At 45.1% G+C, this 20,934-nt stretch overlaps 1 protein-coding gene across 19 annotated transcripts in view; it reads right to left on the bottom strand.

The window, feature by feature from the left end:
- The window catches only part of mbnl1 (muscleblind-like splicing regulator 1), a 331,023-nt gene that overhangs the window by 65,862 nt on the left and 244,227 nt on the right, over nucleotides 1-20,934 (bottom strand). For all 19 annotated transcript variants that reach the window (XM_068042704.1, XM_068042707.1, XM_068042703.1 and 16 more), the window contains one exon: nucleotides 20,221-20,391. In XM_068042704.1, coding sequence (XP_067898805.1) covers nucleotides 20,221-20,391 — 171 coding nt within the window. The remainder of the gene's footprint in view (nucleotides 1-20,220; nucleotides 20,392-20,934) is intronic.

Here is a 20,934-nt window from a genome sequence, read left to right as displayed (position 1 = left end):
TGAGATCTCTCCCCACGTACAGTTTCCAGTGAGGATCAACTCCCCATGGACACAGTTTCCCATTGTTCATGTGCAACATCATGGTAGCCTGATTTGGGGTGACCATGGCAGAAGCTAAGAAGATGGTTACCTGTCTACCTGCTCGGCCAATGATGAGCAACTAAATAAGACTTGCCACCCGTTGTGTTTTGCATTGTGCTGTTTCCTTTTTTTTAGTGGACTGGAAATTACTAAGGTCTAAATTCAGCCCCTCGAGCCTGTTGCACAGTTCAATTAATTTTTGGCGGACCTGTACCTAAATTACATTTACCTGCCTTTGCTTCAAACTGCTTAATAATCTTCTCTTAAAAAGACTATCGATCTCAGTTTTGAAATTTTCAATGGAACCGTAGACTCAATACCTTTTTGGGGTAGAGTATTCCAGGTTTCCACTAACCTTTGTGTGAATAAGTGTTTCCTCAAATGACTCCTGAACTGTCTAATTTTAACTTTAAGGTTAATCTCTCCCTTGTTGTGGACTCTCCTCACCAAAGGAAATTGTGTGTCTCTATTTACACTCACAAATCCTGTATTCATTTTGACACCTCAATTAGATGGCCCATTAATCGTTTATACCCAAGGGAATAGAAGATTAGACTGGCCATCACACTTTAGGAAGAATGTCAAGGCCTTGGAGAGGGTGCAAAGGTGATTTATTAGAATGGCACCAGGAATGACCTTTGGTTATGCAAAGAGACGAAAGAAGCTGGGAATGTTCTCCATAGTGCAGAGTTTGAGGGGAGAATTAATAAAAGTGTTCAAAATTATGGGGGTTTACGGAGTAACTGTTTCTATCGGCAGGAGGGTCAATAACAGGATTGTGTAAGCTTTTCGCATGGGGGAGCCACATTACAATTTTTGTCTTACATAGAGGACCGGTGAGAATTTCAGAAAGATAAAGGAATTAAAAATTTATCTTACTATTAATTAAAAAAACAATAAATGTGCATTTTTGTGAAGAAGCTTTAAATGAGAAGATTAATTTATTGAGTTACTTTCTCATCACGATGTTGGCCTATGCAGGGGGAGGCGGTGGTGTACTGGTATTGTCACTGGACTAGTAACCCAGAGACCCAGGTATTGCTCTGGGGACATGGGTTCGAATCCCACCACAGCAGAAGGTGGAATTTGAATTCAATTAATAAATCTGGAATTTAAAGCTAGTCTAATGATGGCCATGAAACCATTGTCGACTGTTGTAAAAACCCATCTGGTTCACTAATGTCCTTTAGGGAAGGAAATCTGCTGTCCTTACCTGGTCTGGCCTACATGTGATTCCAGACCCACAGCAATGTGGTTGACTCTTACATGCCCTCGAAATTGTCTAGCAAGCCACTCAGTTCAAGGGCAATTAGGGATGGGCAATAAATGCTGGCCTGGCCTGTGACGCCCACATCCCATGAATGAATAAAAAAAAACACTGATTCAGTGAGATACGTGTTTTTTTTTTGCTTGCACAAGTAGTCAATATCTTCCCGCATACTTGTAGCAATGCACAGTATTTTGGATAGATGTCCATCTGTCAGGAGTAATCTTGATCACTCTCTCTCCCTCTCTCACTCCCTGTGACCCCCTCTCTATGCTGTTCACCCACTCTCTATGTCGTCCTTGATCTCTGTCCCCCCATCCCCCCTTTCTCTCTCTGTACCCCTGCCTCTCTCTCTCTCTGCCCCTCTCTCTGTTCCCTCCCTTTCTTTCTCTCTCTGTTGTCCCCCCTTACTCTGTTGCGCCCTCTCTCTCTCTGCCCGTCTCTCCCAGTTGCCCCCTTTCTCTATTCTCCCCCTCTCTGTTTCCTCCTTCTCTCTAACCCCCTCTCTCTCCCTGACCGCCCTTCTCTCTCTCTGTTCCCTCTCTCTCTCCCTCACCTCCTCTATCTCGCTCTCTGACCCACCCCGCCCCCCCTCTCTCTGACAGTTGCAGGGAATGGGAGCGCTCAGCACAGCAGCTTTGTGGTTGGTCAGTTCTTAAAAAAGAAATCGTGCTGTCAGTTTCACAGCTGACAGCTGCTGACATCGGGAACAGCGGCTTCCCAACTTCGGACAGATTTGGGGTTTTCTGGCAGGCTTTTTAAGAAAAGTCAGAACCCACTGGAAAAAGAATCAGAAAGATGAGGACATTTCTTTTAATATAAAGAGTTGTTATGATCTGGAACGTGCTGCCTGAATGGGTGGTGGAAACAGATTTAATAGTAACTTTCAAAAGGGAACTGGATAAATACTTGAAAAGGAAAACTTTGCAGACTATGGGGAAAGAGCAGGGAAGTGGGACTAATTGGATAGCTATTTCAAAGAGCCAACACAGGAATGATTGGTCGAATGATCTTCTCCCCACTGTGACGTGGAGCTATTAAATACTGAGACCATTAAGGTTTGTGATGAATTTACGCCAACAGTTAACCAAATCTTGACCCTCTCAGGTTTGGACCTGGCAAAAGATAGACAATGTTGAAACAATCTTATTGGAATATTTAACCGGCTGCAGTCTTTCGCTTCAGGGAAACAGGCTTGCTGGAATGAGGGTAACAATCGCTCGATGACAAAGCCATTAATGGCATTGGCCTATTGTCAGGTTTAGTTTCTTGTTCCAGTCTCCTCCACTGGGGAAAGAAAAAGCAGCCCATAGTCAGTGCCACCCAGCTCCAGACTCATTACAGCCTCAGTCCAAACAGGAACTAAAGAGCCGAATTCCAGAGGCGATGGGAGCATTTGACCAAGTATGGCATCAAGAAGCCCCAGCAAAATTGGAGTCAATGGGAATCAGGGTTGGGGTCATACCTAGCACAAAGGAAGATAGTTGTGGTTTTTGGAGGTCAATCATCTCAGTCCCAGAACACCACTGCAGGAGGTTCTCAGGGTGGTGTCCTAGGCCCAACCATCTTCAGCTGCTTCATCAATGACCTTCCCTCCATCATAAGGTCAGAAGTGGGGATGCTCGCTGATGATTGCACAGTATTCAGTAGCATTCGCGACTCCTCAGATACTGAAGCAGCCCATGTCCATATGCACCAAGAACTGGACAACATTCAGGCCTGAGTTGTTAAGTGACAAGTAGCATTCGCACCACACAAGTGCCAGGCGATGACCATCTCCAACAAGAGAGAATCTAAATATCTCTCCTTGGCATTCAACAGCTTTACCACTGTTAAAACCCCCACCATCAACAACCTGAGTGTAACCACTGATCAGAAACATAACTGGACCAGTCATATAAATGCTGTGGCTACAAGAGCAGGTCAGAAGCTGGGAATTCTGCGGCAAGTAACTCACCTCCTGACTCCGCAAAGCCTGTCCACCATCTACAAGGCACAAGTCAGGTGTATAATGAAATACTCTCCACTTGCCTGGATGGGTGCAGCTTTAGCAGCACTCAAGAAGCTCGACACCGTCCGGGACAAAGCAGCCCACTTGATCAGCACTCTATCCACCGTGCACGGTGACAACAGTGTGTGCCATCTACAAGATGCACTGCAGCAACTCACCAAGGCTCCTTCAACAGCACCTACCAAACCCGCGACTTCTACCACCCAGAAGGACAAGGGCAGCAAATACATGGGAACACCACCACCTGCAAGTTCCCCTCCAAGTCACAAACCATCCTGACTTGGAACTATATCTCTGTTCTTCACTGTCGTTGGGTCAAAATCCTGGAACTCCCTTCCTAACAACACTGTGGATGCACCTATACTAAAGGCCTGCTACCCAACCCAGACCTGCCGGGCCCCAACGACATGTGTTGGGTTCGGGTCAGGTCACACTACCGGTTCCGGCATTCGGGCTCGGTTCGGGTCGAATCGGATACGCTCCATCACCACCTCAGGTAAGTGACTTTAATGTTAATTTACTTTTTGGACTTTAAAGATGGTTTTGTGACAGTTATTTTAAGCTTGTGCAGGTAAGGAACTAAGTGAAAAACGGAAGGTAAGTTAACCGATGGTCGGGTCGGGTGCGGGAAAAAATGGAAGGACTCTGGCCGGGGGAGTGGTTGGCGGCGGGTGGGGGGGGGGTCGGATGGGGTTCTGTCGGGCTGGGGTCGGGTCTTATTTGCAGCCCCAAGCAGGCCTTTTACCTATACCACGAGAACTGCAGCGGTTCAAGGCGGTGGCTGACCACCACCTTCTCAAGAGCAATTAGGGATGGGCAACAAATGCTGGCTTTGCCAGCGATGCTCACATCCCAAGAACAAATGAAAAGAAAGTCAAGCTACAAAGCAGAATGTTTCCATTTTACTTATTCATTCATACATGACTAATCTGCAGTAGTATACAAGGTTCTATTGTGGAACGATTGAACTGGCCTGGAAATTTCTAAACTGTAAATTATAAGAACAGGAATAGCCATTCAGCCCCTCGAGTCTGTTCTACCATTCAGTTAGAGCGTAGCTGATCTGTATCTGAGCTCCATCTACCCACCTTTGGTTCCCTCACCACTAATCCTCTAAATGGTATTATTTTGCAATGAATTGCTTTATAAAATAACCTATTTTGGTGTCACTCTGGAGTAACTGTTCACAATTTCTAATATTACATAGGCCAGCACAGAAACGGGTCGTTCAGTCCAACTTCATATTCAGCGGACACTATAACAAGTTCCTCCCACTCCTTCCACTGCACAGGTCAGAAAGAAAGATGTGCATTTATATTGCAACTTTCACAACCTCAGGACATCCAAGATTATTTTATTGCCAATAAAGTAATTTTGATGACTGGATTGGAGTTGTCCTGCTTTTATTGCACAGGATATCCTGGTCAATTTTCCACATATTCGGGTCGATGCCATTGTTGTCGCTGTACTGGAACAGGCTGGCTAGGGGGCGTGGCTAGTTCTGGAGCACAAGTCTTCAAGTTACAGCTGTGATGTTGTCAGGGCCCATAGCCTTTGCAGTATCCGGTGCCTTCAGCCATTTCTTGATATCACGTAGAGTGAACTTAATTGGCTGAAGACCGGCATCTGTGATGCTGGAGCCTCAGGAGAAGGCCGAGATGGATCATCCACTCGGCACTTCTGGCTGAAGATTGTTGCAAATGCTTCAGCCTTGTCTTTTGCACTGATGCGCTAGGCTCCCCCATCATTGAAGATTGGGATGTTTGTGGAGCCTCCTCCTCCGGTTAGTTGTATAATTGCCCACCAGCACTCACAACTGGACGCAGCAGGACTGCAGAGCTGTTTGCCAAACAGCAATGAGATAATTCTCTTTTTTTTTTTAAGTGGTTTTGGGTTGAAGGATGAATATTGGCCAGGCCACAAGGAAACGAACCCTGCTCTACTTCAAATAATGCCGTGGGATCTTTTACATTCACCTGTGAGGGCAGATGGGGTCTCAGTTTTAACGTCTCATCCGAAAAACATCACCTCTGACAATGCAGCTCTCCCTCAGTACTGCACTGGGAGTGTCAGTCTAGATTTTGTGCTCAAATCTCTGGGACTTGAACCCATATCCTTCTGACTCAGAACCAAGAGAGCTACCCACTTAGTTACAACTAGCACTAGGGTTGACAGAAAGGTCTCCAGACTGTACTAAGCAGCTGACCTATTGGTACAGACACTACAGATCACATGAGTGCCCTCAGTTAAGCAGAGCAAAATCAGTCAGATTTCTCACAACTGGAAGAGCACATCTCTAGTTATTTGGTGGGAGCAGGGCACTCCTTACAATTGAAGAGGTTTCTGAAACTCACTACCTAGACTTTTGTTTTTCCATTCGCTCTTGGGAAGTGGGCATCACTGGCTAGGCCAGCATTTATTGCTCATCCCCAATTACCTTTGAGAAGGTGGTGATGAGCTGCCTTCCTGAACCACTGCAGGCCATGCGGTGTAGGTACAACCTACAGTGCTCTTTTCTATAGCAGTTTGATATTACTGAGTGGCTTGCTATGCCATTTCAGAAGGCAATTAAGAGTCAACCACAATCTGGAGTCACATGTAGGCCAGACTGGGTAAGGACAGCAGATTTCCTGCCCTGAAAGGCATCAGTGACCCACGATAATCTGGTTGTTTCATGATCTTTATTAATGAGACGGTCATTTTATTCTAGATTTACTAATTAATTGAATTTAAACTCCACCCACTGCCAATGGTGGAATTTGAACTCATGTCTCTAATCATTAGTTTGAGCCTTTGGATTACTAGTTCAGTAACATTACCATTGCGCCACCACCCCCATGTCATGAGCAATGATGACAGCAAAAATCTGTCTGTGTGGGAATTTCTGTTAGTCTAGGTAATATGTAACTTACATATTGCCTTCAACATTGCAAAACATCCCAAAACATTTCACGGGAACGTTATGAAACAAAATTTGAACACCGAGGCACATAAGGAGACATTAGGATGGGTGACCAAAAGCTTGGTCACAGAAGTAGGTTTTAAGGAGCATCATAAAGGAAGAGAGAGAGGCCGAGAGGTTTAGGGAGGGAATTCTGAAGCTGATATCAATGACGAATGCCAGGCGGGTCATACAGGTAGCAGCCCATGGTGCTGTGTGCCCCCCGAGGAATTGACGTAATCTGTGCAGTGCCACTCATAATAGTGTTACATGCATGAATCTCTCCCCCTTAAACAAATGAATTTGCTTTTCCTGTGACTTTTTGTTTCTTTTATCCCATACTTTGAAATTCCTCACACAAACTCACCCTGGGGTGAGTGCGCGTCTTCACGCAGATCCCAGGCTCCTCTTTGAGATGGAGGAACTGTTCTTTTAAATGCCTGAGGTATCAGTTTCTCCCTGTGACTGTGTAACCTACTCCGCTGGCTGCATGAGGACAGATGAAACCTCTCTGACACATTGGGTAGAAGCCTGAGCCACTAGCTCACTCGGAGAGGAATGTGCCCGGCACAAGCAGTGCCTCACTGCAGGGAAGCTTCGAGTAGCTTGACAGCAGCATTGCCTCAAGAGGGAATCTGCTGCTGTGGATAGATATTTGTGGAGCGGATTCAGAGCAGTAGGCAAAGCTCATCAACGTACAGCCTTCTTTCTGGCAAATATACCTGCAGGGGCAGTGCAGAGGGTGGGACAGGACTAAGTCCTGAGAGAAGAAGCTGATTTGCTGGCTTGTTTTACGTACATTTTGCCAGAAACAGTGGCTGCTTCCGCCTCCGGCCGTGATGCTTCTGATGTTGGAGGTAGTACAGGATTGGAAGCATCTTTTGTTGGTATGCAGAATCCTCCAGAAAGCCAATTTGCCTCCTGCTGGCATTGCCAACTTTCCAGAACTGCCCTGGAGTCTCCGGGAGTTGAAAATTAATCTCTTGGACTTCACTGTGAGCAAAACCCAAGAGAGAAGTCATCAGGTCACTAAAAAGAATGAGCTGGGCAGGATTTTCCCAGCCCCGGGCTGGCAGGGAAAATAGCAGGGAGCCACATTGGGAAGGAATGGGTCTCCCGAGCCCACGCTTGCCAGCTGCAGGACCAGCTCAGCAATTTTATCAGGAGCTTACCCACTGTCCTTAACTAGATGGCGAGCCCAATTAGGAGGCTGCCTCTGGTAAGCCGGCTGAGCTGGTCCCACTGCCAACAAGTGTGGGCTTGGGACCCCCAATTCATCCCAACGGCCGGGTCCTAAAGCCCGCAGGAAAATTCCACCTGTTTTTTCATGTTCATTCAACACCATTGCTTATTAGTTATAGAATTATAGAAAATGAGAAGAATTTACTATGCAGGGCTGTTAGGGGAAGGAGATTAAGTGATGAAAATCTCCAGGAATATGTCTGACCATTGTTGGCAACCCTACCTCCTGATAGTGAGGAAACTGTGTTGAATGTCAAACCTGATTTGCCTGTCTCATGTAAACAAGGCCTGAGGCCCAATATAAAGTGTCCTATGGGTCTACTCACTCTGGAGTAGGGACTGTTCTGCTTGCCAGGAACCAATTTTTGGACACTTTTTTTGTACCACTGTGTCTTCCATCTATGCCCCTCAGTGTCCTTCCACTGAGTTTATGATCCCATTCCTTGTTTTTCCTCCCAATATGTATTCCACCAGTCTGCCAGTTCTACCGATGAAGGGTGATCAACCTGAAGCATTAACTCAGTTTGTCTCTCCACAGATACTTTGCCAGATCTGCTGAGTATTTCCACCATTTTCTGTTTTTATGCCTGTTCCATAACCCACCTATGCCATCCTGAAGTCTCTCACCATCCTCCTTGCTGTTTGCTTAACTCCTTACTTTTGAGATTGTGTCCCTTACATTCAAGTCCAAATCATCTAAAAGAACCAAGGCTAAAAGTGGACCCAGCACAGATTCCTTGGGCAAACCTCCTGCAGTCTTAGCAACACCCATTTACCAGAACACTTTGATTCCTCTTCATCAACCAGCATGCAATGTCATTACATTTCCTCATTCCTCATGCCATATGTCTGAATTTTATGAACAAGTTCTTTATGCAGCACTTTATGACATTTTTCTGAAAATCTGTATACTGTATTCACTTTATCAATCCAATCAGTCACTTCAAAAACTTCATGAAATTTGTCAATCAAGACTTGCGTTTAACAAATCAATGCTGACTGTTCTTGATTTACCCATGTATTTCTAAATGCTTGCTAATTTGATCTTACATTAGGAGCTTGCCCACAACTGATGTTAGACTAACTAGTCCACAACTGCCCAGTTTACCCTCCTCTCTCTTCTAGGATAAAGGATAAAGTTACACTGGCTGCAATCCTTCAAAGTATTTTCCTTCTAACATCTGCACAATACAGTAAATTCTTGGTCAACTTGACTTGGTGTTGGTCGCTTATCTCTTTAACCTCTTCCAGCTCGACAACCCTGTGAGATTGCTGTGCTCCTCTAATTATGGCCTCTTGCACATCCCAACTTCAATCAGAAGTAGAGAGGCAGAGTCTTCAGCTTCTGGGCCCTAAGCTCTGGAATTTCCTCGCTGAACCTCTCTGCCTCTCTACTTCTCTCTTCTCCTTTAAGACTCCTTTTAGAACCTACTTCTCTGACCAAGCTTTTGGTCACCTGTCCAAATATCTCCTTATGTGACTCAGTGTCAAATTTTGTTTGATGATGCTCCTGCGAAAGACCTCAGGACATTTTAGTATATTAAAGGTGCTATGTAAATACAAACTGTTGTTGCTTAGTCAGAGGTTGTGGGTTCAAGCAATTAAGGACACACTTTAGGGTCATACTCGAGTATACTACTGGGGGAGTGCTAGTATGATGGTGTTTTTCATCTTTCAGATCAGATGTTTATTGCAGACCTGCACGTTCAGGCGAATGTAAAAGATGCCATGGTACTATTGAAAGAGCAGGGAGTTCATCTTGTTGTCCAACATTCCTCCCTTAACCAATGCTGACAATAAGAGATTAACTGGTCACTCAAGTCATAGTTGTTTGTGGGACCTGGCTGTGTACAAAATAGCTGCTGCATCACTGGAAGAGTCACTTAGGACTTCGTGGAAAGCCACAATAAGGAGCCATATAAATCCAAACTTTATCCTAAGGGCTTTTATTCACTTGTGTGTCTAAACCTTGATAATTTGAGATTAACAGTGTATAACTGGCCTTTTTCTGGAATGAGATCTAAGACGGAATACAAATAAGAAAGGTGCACAATTTGTGTACATTTGCAAAAATCAGTATTATGATGCAATTCTTGATTAATTGTGGAAGGGGGTGGGTGGGTGGAATTTATCATTCGGTTTTCAACTTAACTTGCGTTTTTGTTTCAACACTCTTCCTAACATTCCACTCCTGAACCCAGCTGCATCCTGGTTTCCAGCCCAATGTCAAAGCGGTTCTGTAATCAGCTAGGGACAGAGGTCGAGGCTGACTCAGCCTCTAATCCTGCCTCCTGCCCTTTGAGGAAAGGCCTCGCCTTTCCTCAATGCCTTAGAACGGCTGAGAATGGGCATTATTGTGTGGGACGAATCACAGGGGAAAGCTTGCTTCCGTCGGTGGTGTAACACATTACTGCACTAAAATGCTATGGGGAGGGTTGATGTGTGTGTGCGAACCTAAGAACTCAGAGCAGGAGTAGGCCATGTGGCCCCTCAAGCCTGCTCCACCATTCAAGATCATTGCTGGCTGAGCTTCTATATCAACTTCACTTTCCCAACCGATCCCCATTTCCTGGAATTCCCTTAGTGCCCAAAAACCCATCGATCTCAGTCTTGAATCTGCCGTCTTCACCCTGCTCCTCAAAGAAACCAACTCGACCCCACTGCCCTTGCACTCTAGCATCCCATCTCTAACTTCCTTTTCCTCTTCAAAGTCCTTGAGCGTGTTATCGTTTCCCAAATCCATGCCCATCTTTCCTGGAACTCCATGTTTGAATCCCTCCAATCAGGTTTCTGCCCCTGCCACAGTACCGAAACAGCTCTGATCAAAGCCACAAAAATTACATCCTATGTGACTGTGATCAAGGTAAACTTTCCCTCCTCACCCTTCTCGATCTGTCTGCAGCCTTTGACATGGTTGACTACACCATCCTCTCCACTGTCGTCCAGCTGGCTGGGACTGCTCTCATTGATTCCATTCTTATCTATCTAATTGTAGCCAGAGTATCACTTGCAATGGCTTCTCTTCCTGCTCCCGTACTGTTACCATGGTGTCCCCAAGGGTCTATCCTTGGCCCCCTCCTATTTCTTGTCAACATGCTGCCCCTCGGCGACATCATCCAAAAGCACAGCGTTAGTTTTCCCATGTATGCTGACGGCACTCAGCTCTACCATACCACCACTTCTCTTGACTCCTCCACTGTTGCTAAATTATCAGACTGCTTATCCGACATCCAGTACTGGATGGGCAGACATTTCCTCCAATTAAATACTGGAAAGACTGAAGCCATTGTTTTCGATCCCCACTCCAAACTCCATTCCACAGCAACCATCTCCATTCCACTCCCTGGCAACAGTCTGAGATTAAGCCAGTCTGTTTGTAACCTTGGTGTCACCTTTGAACCAGAGATGAGCTTCCGACCTCATATTCGTGCCATCACTAAGACCGGCTATTTCCACCTCTGCAACATTGCCCAACTTCACCCCGTCTCGGCTCATCTACTGCTGAAACCCTCATTCATGCTTTCGTTACCTCTAGACTTGACTATTCCAACGCACTCTTAGCTGGACTCCCATATTCTACTCTCCATAAACTTGAGGTCATCCAAAAGTCTGCTGCCCATGTCTTAACTCGCACCAAGTCCCGTTCCCCTATCACCCCTGTACTCACTGACCTACATTGGCTCTCGGTCAAGCAACATCTTGATTTAAAAATTCTCATCCTTGTTTTCAAATCCCTCCAAGGCCTCGCCCCTCCCTATCTCTGTAATCTCCTCCAGCCCCACAACCCTTCATGATATCTGTGCTCCTCTAATTCTGGCCTCTTGTGCATCTCTGATCTTAATTGCTCCACCATTGGTAGCCATGCCTTCAGTTGCCTAGGCCCTAAGCTCTGAAATATCCTCTCTACACCTCTCCGCCTCTTCACCTCACTTTCCTCTTTTTAAGACACTACTTAAAACCTACCTTTTTGACCAAGCTTTTGGTCATCTGACCTAATATTTCCTTTTGTGGCTCGGTGTCACATTTTGTTTTATAGTGCTCCTGTGAAGTGTCTTGAGATGTTTTTATTACGTTAAGGCTGCTATATTAATATAATTTGTTGTTATTCTTGTTGAAAATACTCAATGACTGAGCATCCAAAGCTCTTCGGAGTAGAGATTTCCAAAGACTCTCCACCCTCTTGAGTGAATAAATTTCTTCTCATCTAAGTACCAATAGCCGACCCTTTAGTTCTAGACTCGGCATCTTCTATGTTGCAAGAAAGGAAAAGAAAGACTTGTTTTGATTTCGTACCTTGCATCTTCTAGACTCTGCTCAAACAGCAGGGGGCAGCATCAAAGGGTATAGAGGGATTAAAAGGAGATTACTCCCTACCTCACCGTACTGTGGGAGCACCTATACCACATGGACTGCAGCAGTTCAAGAAGGCTCACCATCACCTTCTTGAGGGCAATTAGGGATGGGCAATCAATGCTGGTCTTACCAGCGATGCCCATATCCCATGAACAAATTTTTTTTTTTAATTACATTTTTGACTTACCATGCTATTTTGTTCACCTCATACGACCCAAAAACCTCAGCAATCCAATGAAACTGCACTGCTAAGCTGTGGATCTGATTTGATTCCAAAAGCTGACTGATGTTCAAAGTCAGCTATTCAGTTCCAGCAATGGTTCAGTTTATCCCAGTGAGTAAAGAAGGAACGTGCATTTATATAGAGCCTTTCACAACCTCAGGATTGAAGCCGTAGGTATGTTTCATGATCTGTGGTTGAGTTAACTCCTTTCTATAATTGGCTACAGTTCCCTGGGGTTAAAGTCAGCCAGGATCCCCAGCCTTGATCACTATCAAGTGACACTTCGTGGAAAGGTATGTGTGGATGTCACGTAAAACTGTAAAAAATCAATTAATAAATTAAAAAAATCTGGAATTGAAAGCTCATCTCAGTAATGGTGCCATGAAACTATCGATTGCCATTAAAACCATCTGGTTCACTATGTCCTTTAGGGAAGGAAATCTGCCATCCTTACCTGGTCTGGCCTACATGTGAATCCAGACCCACAGCAATGTGGCGGACTCGTAACTGCCCTCTGAAATTGCCTGACAAGCCACTCAGATATCAAGGGCAATTAGGGAAGGGGTGGGCAATAAATGCTGGCCTAGCCAGTGATGCCCACGTCCTATGAACAAATAGGTTTGGTAGTTGACAAGACTACCTCTAATCATTATCAATAGCCCCCTTGGGTGAGACAGATGACGACCACTGCACATGGACGCGCATGTATAATAATCAGATTACAAAGGTTAAGTGTCCTTATGTTGAAAAACATCATCTCCAGGATGTTTACAGAGTGTTTAGAATTGTCCAATGATGTGTTAGTTGAGGAAGCCACACTGCCATTTGAAATGCACAATAAATTGTAGAGTAATCTACGTTTACCCCAAGCTTAAATTTTCTTGTGCAAAGGAGAACTTGTAGACTTTTGACAGTTTATCACTGGTTTTAGGGTAGAAATGAGACTGGCAGCCAATCTGATCCAAATAGGAATTTAAGAATGATCGCAGGTGTAGCTGCTCTTGAAGCACTGTACATGGGACATGAGATTATATCAGGGATCTTTCTGGTAGCCTTAGTGTCAGCTGTAGTTCAGCGGTAGCACGGTTGCCTCTAAATCAGCATGACTGTGGGTTCAAAACCCACTCCAGAGGCTAAAGCTCAAAAAGCAAATCTAGGCTAACACTTCAGTACAGCACTTTTGCGGGCGCTGCTGTTTGGTTGAGGTGTGAAAGGAAAGACCTTTGTGTCATCTCAGGTGTACATTAAGGATCACATGACACTATTCGAAGTAAGAACAGAGAGGTTCGCCCCAGTCTCGGACAATGTCACGAAGACAGAGAATCTGATTATCACATTGCTGTCTGTTGGAGCTTGCTGTGTGCAAAATTGGCTGCCGTGCTTCCAGCGTTACAGCAGTGACTACAGTTCAAAAGTAATTAATTGGCTGTAAGGCCTTTTGGAAGATTGTGAAAAGCACTGTATAAATGCAACTTCATTTTCGTTTTACTAGTGGCAAGCCAAAAATGATCCTAGAATTCTATTCCGAATTTGGGGACAATTGCTGGAAGTCAGGCTCAGGCCAAGATCTATATAGGAGCTTCCAACAGACTCTGATGAGAAATCCTTCAGAAAGGACATGACTCATCTCCATCTGGATGGCTTTCCAATTTCTTGAGGCTCCTGACTCCAGTTCTGTAGTTTCCTGATCATCATTCTGATAAACAAACATGTCTAAGTTAGCATACAGTACAAGGTGACTGAGGGTGCAGATTCAAGCTCCTTTCCTTTTCAGGCATTTGAGTTGCCGTGAAGCAAACTTCACAGTTGCCGTTTTGAAAACAAGAGGTTGAATGCAACAGCAACAACAACTTGCATCTATCTAGTGCCTCTAACGTAGTAATATGTCCCAAGGCACTTCAAAGGAGTGTTAACAAACAGAACACAACACCAAGTCACATAAGAAGATGGTGGGACTGGTGGCAAAAAACTTGGTCAAAGAGGTAGGTTTTAAGGAGCATGCTAAAGGGGAAGAGAGAGGTAGCAAGGCAGTGTGGCAGAGAGAATGCAGAATTTTCACAAGAGGCCAAGTGTCCACCTAGAAGACTGCTATCATTAGCCCTAATCTGGATTGCTCTGCAATGGTACCTAGGCACTGTAAAAGATCCCAAGGCACTAACTTGAAGAACTGAAGGGAAGCTCTCCCTTGGTGTCCAATATTTATCCCTCAACCACTATCAATCCAAAACAGATGATCTGGTCGCTATCATATCACTGATTGTGGGGCCTGCTGTGAGTAAATTGGCTGTCACATTTCCTATATTACGACAGTATTGCATTGCATTGGCTGTACTGTAAAGTGCTTCATCCTGCGCTTGTGAAAGGTGCTATATAAACGCAGGCCTTTCTTTCTGTTTCTTCCTTACTTAACATTCATGAAATGATAAGGCCTGCCTGATTGATGCATTGCTTTATCAGTGTTCAGGCAGCCATCTCATGCAACAGGTAAAAATGACTCTCGGGCACAGGGTTAAAGATCAGCAGCTAGTGGTGTGATATCAGTGCATGGAAATTCTGTCCACAGTTTAAAAATGAAACTTGGCTGACTCACCGGATTCACTGTTTTAGATCCACTTTCTAATCGGCTTCTTAAACGTGCTTTCCTGTTGGGATCCAGCCAGCTCTGCTGATTATGCCCTATAATATGCTGGATTTTGGCTGATGTCTGCAACCTTCTGACTCCATTCTGGTTACAGCAGGGACCTGAATACTAAGGAGTCTCCTTCCTCTGAGTCAGAGATAAATCCTGGCTCCCTTCCTTAAATCCAGTCATTCCCCACCTCCTCTCCCGTGAGTTCTGATTCTATCTCAACAACAACTAAAATAACTTGCACTTATATGGTGCCATTAATGGCGCTTCACAAGACTGTTATCAAATAAAAGTTGACACTAAGCCACATAAGGGGCTCTTTGGACACATTGGTCAAGGGGGTAGATTTCACAGAGCATCTTAAAGGAGGAAAGAGGGATGGAGAGGTGGAGAGGTTTATGACGAGAATTCCAGAGCTTAGGGCCCAGGCAGCTTAAGTTACAGCCATCAGTGCTGGAACAATTAAAACTGGGAATGTGCAAGAGTCCAGTATTGGAGGAGTGCAGAGATCACGGAGGGTTTTAGGGCTGGAGGAGATTACAGAGATAGGGAGGGCGAGGCCATGGAGGGATTTGAAAACCAGGATTAAAATCTTAAAATTGAGATGTTGCTTAATCGGAAGCCAATGTGGGTCAGCGAGCACAGGGATGAAGTGCAAAAAGAATCTGGTGCAAGTTAGGACAAGGGCAGAAGAGTTGAAGGTTCCCTAGTTCTAGAACTAGGGGTCACTATTTAAAAATAAAGGGTCGCCCAGGTAAGACAGAGATGAGGAGAAATGTTTTCTCTCAGAGGGTCGTGAGTCTTTGAAACTATCTTCCTCAGAAGGCGGTGGAAGCAGAGTCTTTGAATATTTTTAAGGCAGAGGGGGACAGATTCTTGATAAGCAAGGGGGTAAAAGGTTATCGGGGGTAGGCGGGAACGTGGAGTTAAGTTACAAACAGATCAGCCATGACCTTGTTGAATGGCGGAGCAGGTTCGAGAGGCTGAGTGGCCTACCTCTGCTCCTAATTCGTATGATTACCAGCCTACTCCTGCCTGGCCCCAACTCCCCCACCCCCACCCCCCCAGACCCCCCACCAGTTCTGGTTAAGTCATCGTTCTTTATATGTGAGCCTAGACTGTAGAGCTTTTAATTGGTTGAGGGGCATCACAACCAACTCCAATCATGTGCTAACTCACCCATCCGGAAGAGCACGTTCTAGAAGGGAACATCATTGGGCAACGATCAAGCATAATCGCTCTGGCTGATAGCTTTCCCTCTCCCTCACCCTGAAACACTGAGGCCCACCCACTAACTTTGACTCACACAGAACAGGGCAGAAGATGTCAGCCACTGCTCAGTGGATAGCACTCCTACATGAGCCAGAAGATTGTGGGTTTAAGTCTCCCTACAGAAACCTGTAACCATCCTTCAAAAGTACTTGCTTAGCTATAAGATCCTATGGGACATCCTGAGGTTGAGAAAGGTGCTATATAAATGCAAACTCTGTTAACATTGTTGTTGATGCTAGAGTAAATTTCCATTGCTCAAGAGTCAGAGGTGCAGAATATATTTGTAAAGGAGGAAAAGTGAACATTTAACTCTAGGCTATTTCTGCACCCCGGACTTTCATCATTCAACCATTGCCAGGTGTTTCTTCAGTTCCCTGGGCCCTAAGTTCTTCAATTCCCTCCTTAAACCTCTCCACCTCTCTCTCCTTCTTTAAGAAGCTCCTTGAAACCTAGCTCTTTGACCAAGCTTTTGGTCACCCTTTCTAATATCTCCTTATGTGGCTCGGGGTCAAATGCTCTTGCGAATTTCCATGGACCCTTTTATTAGGTTAAAGGTGTTATATAAATCCAAGTTGTACTAACAGTCACAGAGTTTTCATTTTGGGGAATGCAGCAACAAAGGAACAGGAGTAAATCATTCAGCTGCTCAGGCCTGTTCTGCTATTAAAATAGATTATGGCCGACTCCATTGACCTGCTTCTGCTCCCATCACAGGATGTCTGAGTAGAACTGACAATTGCCACACTGGGTCACACCTGAATGCCAGCTTTTCCACTCCTCTCATAAAGACACTGGCTTCTGACCAGGGAACAAGACACAGATGACAACCACCCTTCAGTACATCAGTTAAGTGGCCGCTGATTATGTGTGAGTGTCAGTCGGAAAGTCGTCTGCAGCTTACTCGATAGCTAACACTGTCCTCATCTAACATCCACTTCCACCAATGGGGTCAGTGGGGGGGAGCCACTGAAATAGCAAACTGGAACACAAACCTCAGGCTCATTTTTGCCGCCCACAACCCAGGCAATACTGAGGGCAATTGTTGCACCTCTTCTATTGCCCTGACTGAGATCTGCTAAATCAGCAGAGAGGAAACTATCAAACTTGGGACTTTCCTGGACCGTGGGTCTCAACTAGTCATTGGTCAAACCCTGCTGGGCCATCGGGAAGTCATTGAGGTCTTTTTAAATGCTGTGAGGTCTTTATAGTCCGCTCAAGGCGGCAGATGGGGCCTTCTGTTTAACATCTCATCCAAAAGATGGCACCTCCACCAGTATTGCACTGAAGCGTGAGCCTAGATTATAAACTAAGGTCTCTGGAGTAGGACTTGCACAAACAACCTTCTGACACAGAGGTGAGAGTGCAACCCACTGAGTCAGGGCTGACCCTAAGTTCTACTGTCTGTCTAATCCCTTTAGGATGCTTCACTCCATAAGGTGAAAGTGGTTATTGTCCAAGCCTTTTCTGTTATTTGTGAGAATAGTCGGGATTTCGAATTTAATTTGGTCACTTGCTCCCAATCGATATTTTCCTCCTCGGTGTGCTTCCCGGATTTAGTGAACCAAAGTGCATCTTCTCATTAAGCTGCTGGACTGCCTTAAATGTTGGTCCAAGACTAATATTCTCGGGGAACTCTCATGTGACAGTGAAGCATCTGCAATCAACTTGGCTGTCAAAGTATTTTGCAGCACCTATGCTTTTTATTCCAGAGCTCTGATTCATGGAGCAGGTAATTCATCTACGTATACCAGATGTCAACCAGTCTTTGACAAACAAATCGAGGGGAGATTTCAAATGGGTTTCCACCCTGTCCATGTCTGGTGTAGCATCTTGCAAAGGGCACTTGGTTTAATCAACACTGAGTGGAGAATCCCACAAAAATCCAGTCAAGCTGCAACAACTCCTAATATTAAAAAGAATAATTACTAAGGGTGTGGTCGTGTCGTGCTTACATTACTAGACAAGAGATCCAGAAGCCTAGAATAAGCCTGAGTTCAAATCCCAGTGCTGAGACTGCGTTTATCTTTTCCTGATCTGTACTCCACACCAAAACTGACCCCAAGATTTTCAAGACGCCTTTGGTTAAGGGGTGCGCTTTACGCTTGGTTTTGTATTTCTTGAGAAGTACAGTCCTTTCCGTTGAACGCATGCTCTCGAAACTGAATCTGTGGGAGTTTCATTTGTGCCAGTTCTGGCTGCACTTCTGCAGCCATAAATAATCCTGAGGAAGTGAGGGCACGACAGAGCATAATGACACAGTTTCAGTTCCCCAAACTCTGCTTTTGGTGGGGAGCGGGGGATGTTAGGCAGAGACCAGGAGCTCCCCCAAAAGGTTGGAGGGGGTTGGGGGGGGTGGTGGGTAGCTAGTAAAGAAGAAATGGAGAAACAGCTATCACCAAGTGGTGTCTTACTTCTACTGGTTAGTTGGATCAATAATTTATTGGTACGCTGGCTTAACAGTATACTGGTGGTTGGCTCAATAGTTTACTGGTCATTTGGGTCAATAATCTACTAGTTAGTTGATTCAATAATGCGACACGATCACCTCCTGATGGCACTAGGCTTGAAAGTGTCAGGCAGAGGTTCCTCCACTTACAAGGCCACCCTCATGGGAATGTGACCTGACTGGGCTCTTGCTGGATTCTGGTGAGTTCCACTGGACTCCCACTGGTTCAAGGTTGGGTGGAAATCACAAATGTGACCAGACTAGGGGATTAAAGAAAAGATAAAGGAGTGGGATGGAGGATTGCATACTGACAAAATACACCTACACAACCTAATACTACAAGCAATCACAGAAACATAGAAAATAGGAGCAGGAGTAGGCCATTCGGCCCTTCGAGCCTGCTCCGCCATTCATTATGATCATGGCTGATCATCCAACTCAGCAACTTGTTCCCGCTTTTGCCCCATACCCTTTGATCCCTTTAGACCCAAGAGATATATCTAACTCCTTCTTGAAAACATATAATGTTTTGGCCTCAACTGCTTTCTGTGGGAGCAAATTCCACAGGCTCATCAATCTCTGGTTGAAGAAAATTCTCCTCATCTCAGTCCTGAACGGTTTACCCCGTATCCTTAAAGTATGACCCCTGGTTCTGGACTCCCCCACCATCGGGAACATCCTTCCTGCATCTACCCTGTCAAGTCCTGTTAGAATTTTATAGGTTTCTATGAGATCCCCCCATCACTCTTCTGAACTCCAGCGAATATAATCCTAACTGACTCAGTCTCTCCTCATACGTCAGTCCCGCCATCCCAGGAATCAGTCTGGTAAACCTTCGCTGCACTCCCTCTATAGCAAGAACATCCTTCCTCAGATAGAGACTAAAACTGCACACAATATTCCAGGTGTGGCCTCACCACGGCCCTGTATAATTGCAGCAAGACATCGTTGCTCCTGTACTCGAATCCTCTCACTCTGAAGACCAACATACCATTTGCCTTTTTTACCACCTGTTGGACCTGCATGCTCACCTTCAGCGACTGGTGTACGAGAACACCCAGGTCTTGCTGCATATTCCCCTCTCTGTTTATAGCCGTTCAGATAATAATCTGCCTTCCTGTTTTTGCCACCAAAGTGGATAACCTCACATTTATCCACATTATACTGCATCTGCCATGCATTAGCCCACTCACTCAACTTGTCCAAATCACCCTGAAGCCTCTCTGCATCCTCTTGACAACTCACCCTCCCACCCAGTTTTGTGTCATCTGCAAATTTGGAGATATTACATTTAGTTCCCTCATATAAATCATTAATATATATTGTGAATAGCTGGGGTCCTAGCACCGATTCTGCGGTACCCCACTAGTCATTGCCTGCCATTCAGAAAAAGACCCATTTATCCCTACTCTTTGTTTCCTGTCTACCAACCAATTTTCTATCCATCGCAATACACTACCCCCGTCCCATGCGCTTTAATTTTACACGTTAATCTCTTATGTGGGATTTTGTCGAAAGCCTTCTGAAAGTCCAAATAAACCACATCCACTGGCTCCCCCTCATCAACTCTACTAGTTACATCCTCGAAGAACTCTAGTAGATTTGTCAATGATTTCCCTTTCGTAAATCCAATCAAAAGCAAGTCAACCAATTTTTTTTCTAAATGTTCTGGGGAATATAGCCTCAACATCTTAGCAAACTGCAGTGTAATAATTCTAAGCTGGGTCTAAAAGCAGCAAATTTGAACATGCTCACCATGGGCTGCAGTGGAGTCCCAGGCATCATTGCGTTGGCTAACTGCATCTGTTGGGCCAGCATGGCCATGTTTTTCTGCTGTATCAGGTTATTGCGTCCATTTATCTCCAGCTGCGTTTTTAAGTGGGGTGGAGGGTGAAGGTACTTGCAGTTCTCTCTGGAGCAGCGACCCTGAGGGAGATAACATAACACGTTTAATGCCAAGCGACTGGTATTCAAATCCCAAAGGCACAGCTGAACCGCATTACTAAACACTTATCAACATTTTCATTTCTTAAGTATTGCTGAAAACAGACATAGTTTGTCGAAGCTTTTTGTCTTGTACTCGTCAGGACAATTCGCAAGAATACCAATGTAAGGAAAAGCAACAAATTTATACTGTATTACATTGGTATTCTTGCGACTTGTCCTGACGAGTGCAAGACGAAAAGCTTCAACAAAATGTCTGTTTCCAGCATAACTCAAGTTCTGTACTACCAAACGAATATATTCATGGCTGTCATTTTTCAGAGACGACAGTCTTTGATTTTAAACACCACCCATCCCTGCCTTCACCCAACAAGAAAGGTGCGTGCGAGGGGTAAAAATTAGGCTGAGCTCTTAACAGCATGAGTTCACCCGTTCCCTTAGCCAGTGGCCGAGTAGCAGACAGGATTTGGCCAGGACTCCAAGATTATCTTACTGAGGCTCCGCCCAGATTCAGCAGGTTTGCCA

This window comes from Heterodontus francisci, chromosome 11, assembly GCF_036365525.1.
Source record: "Heterodontus francisci isolate sHetFra1 chromosome 11, sHetFra1.hap1, whole genome shotgun sequence".
NCBI lineage: Eukaryota > Metazoa > Chordata > Chondrichthyes > Heterodontiformes > Heterodontidae > Heterodontus > Heterodontus francisci.
This window is presented reverse-complemented; position numbering and strand designations above follow the sequence as displayed.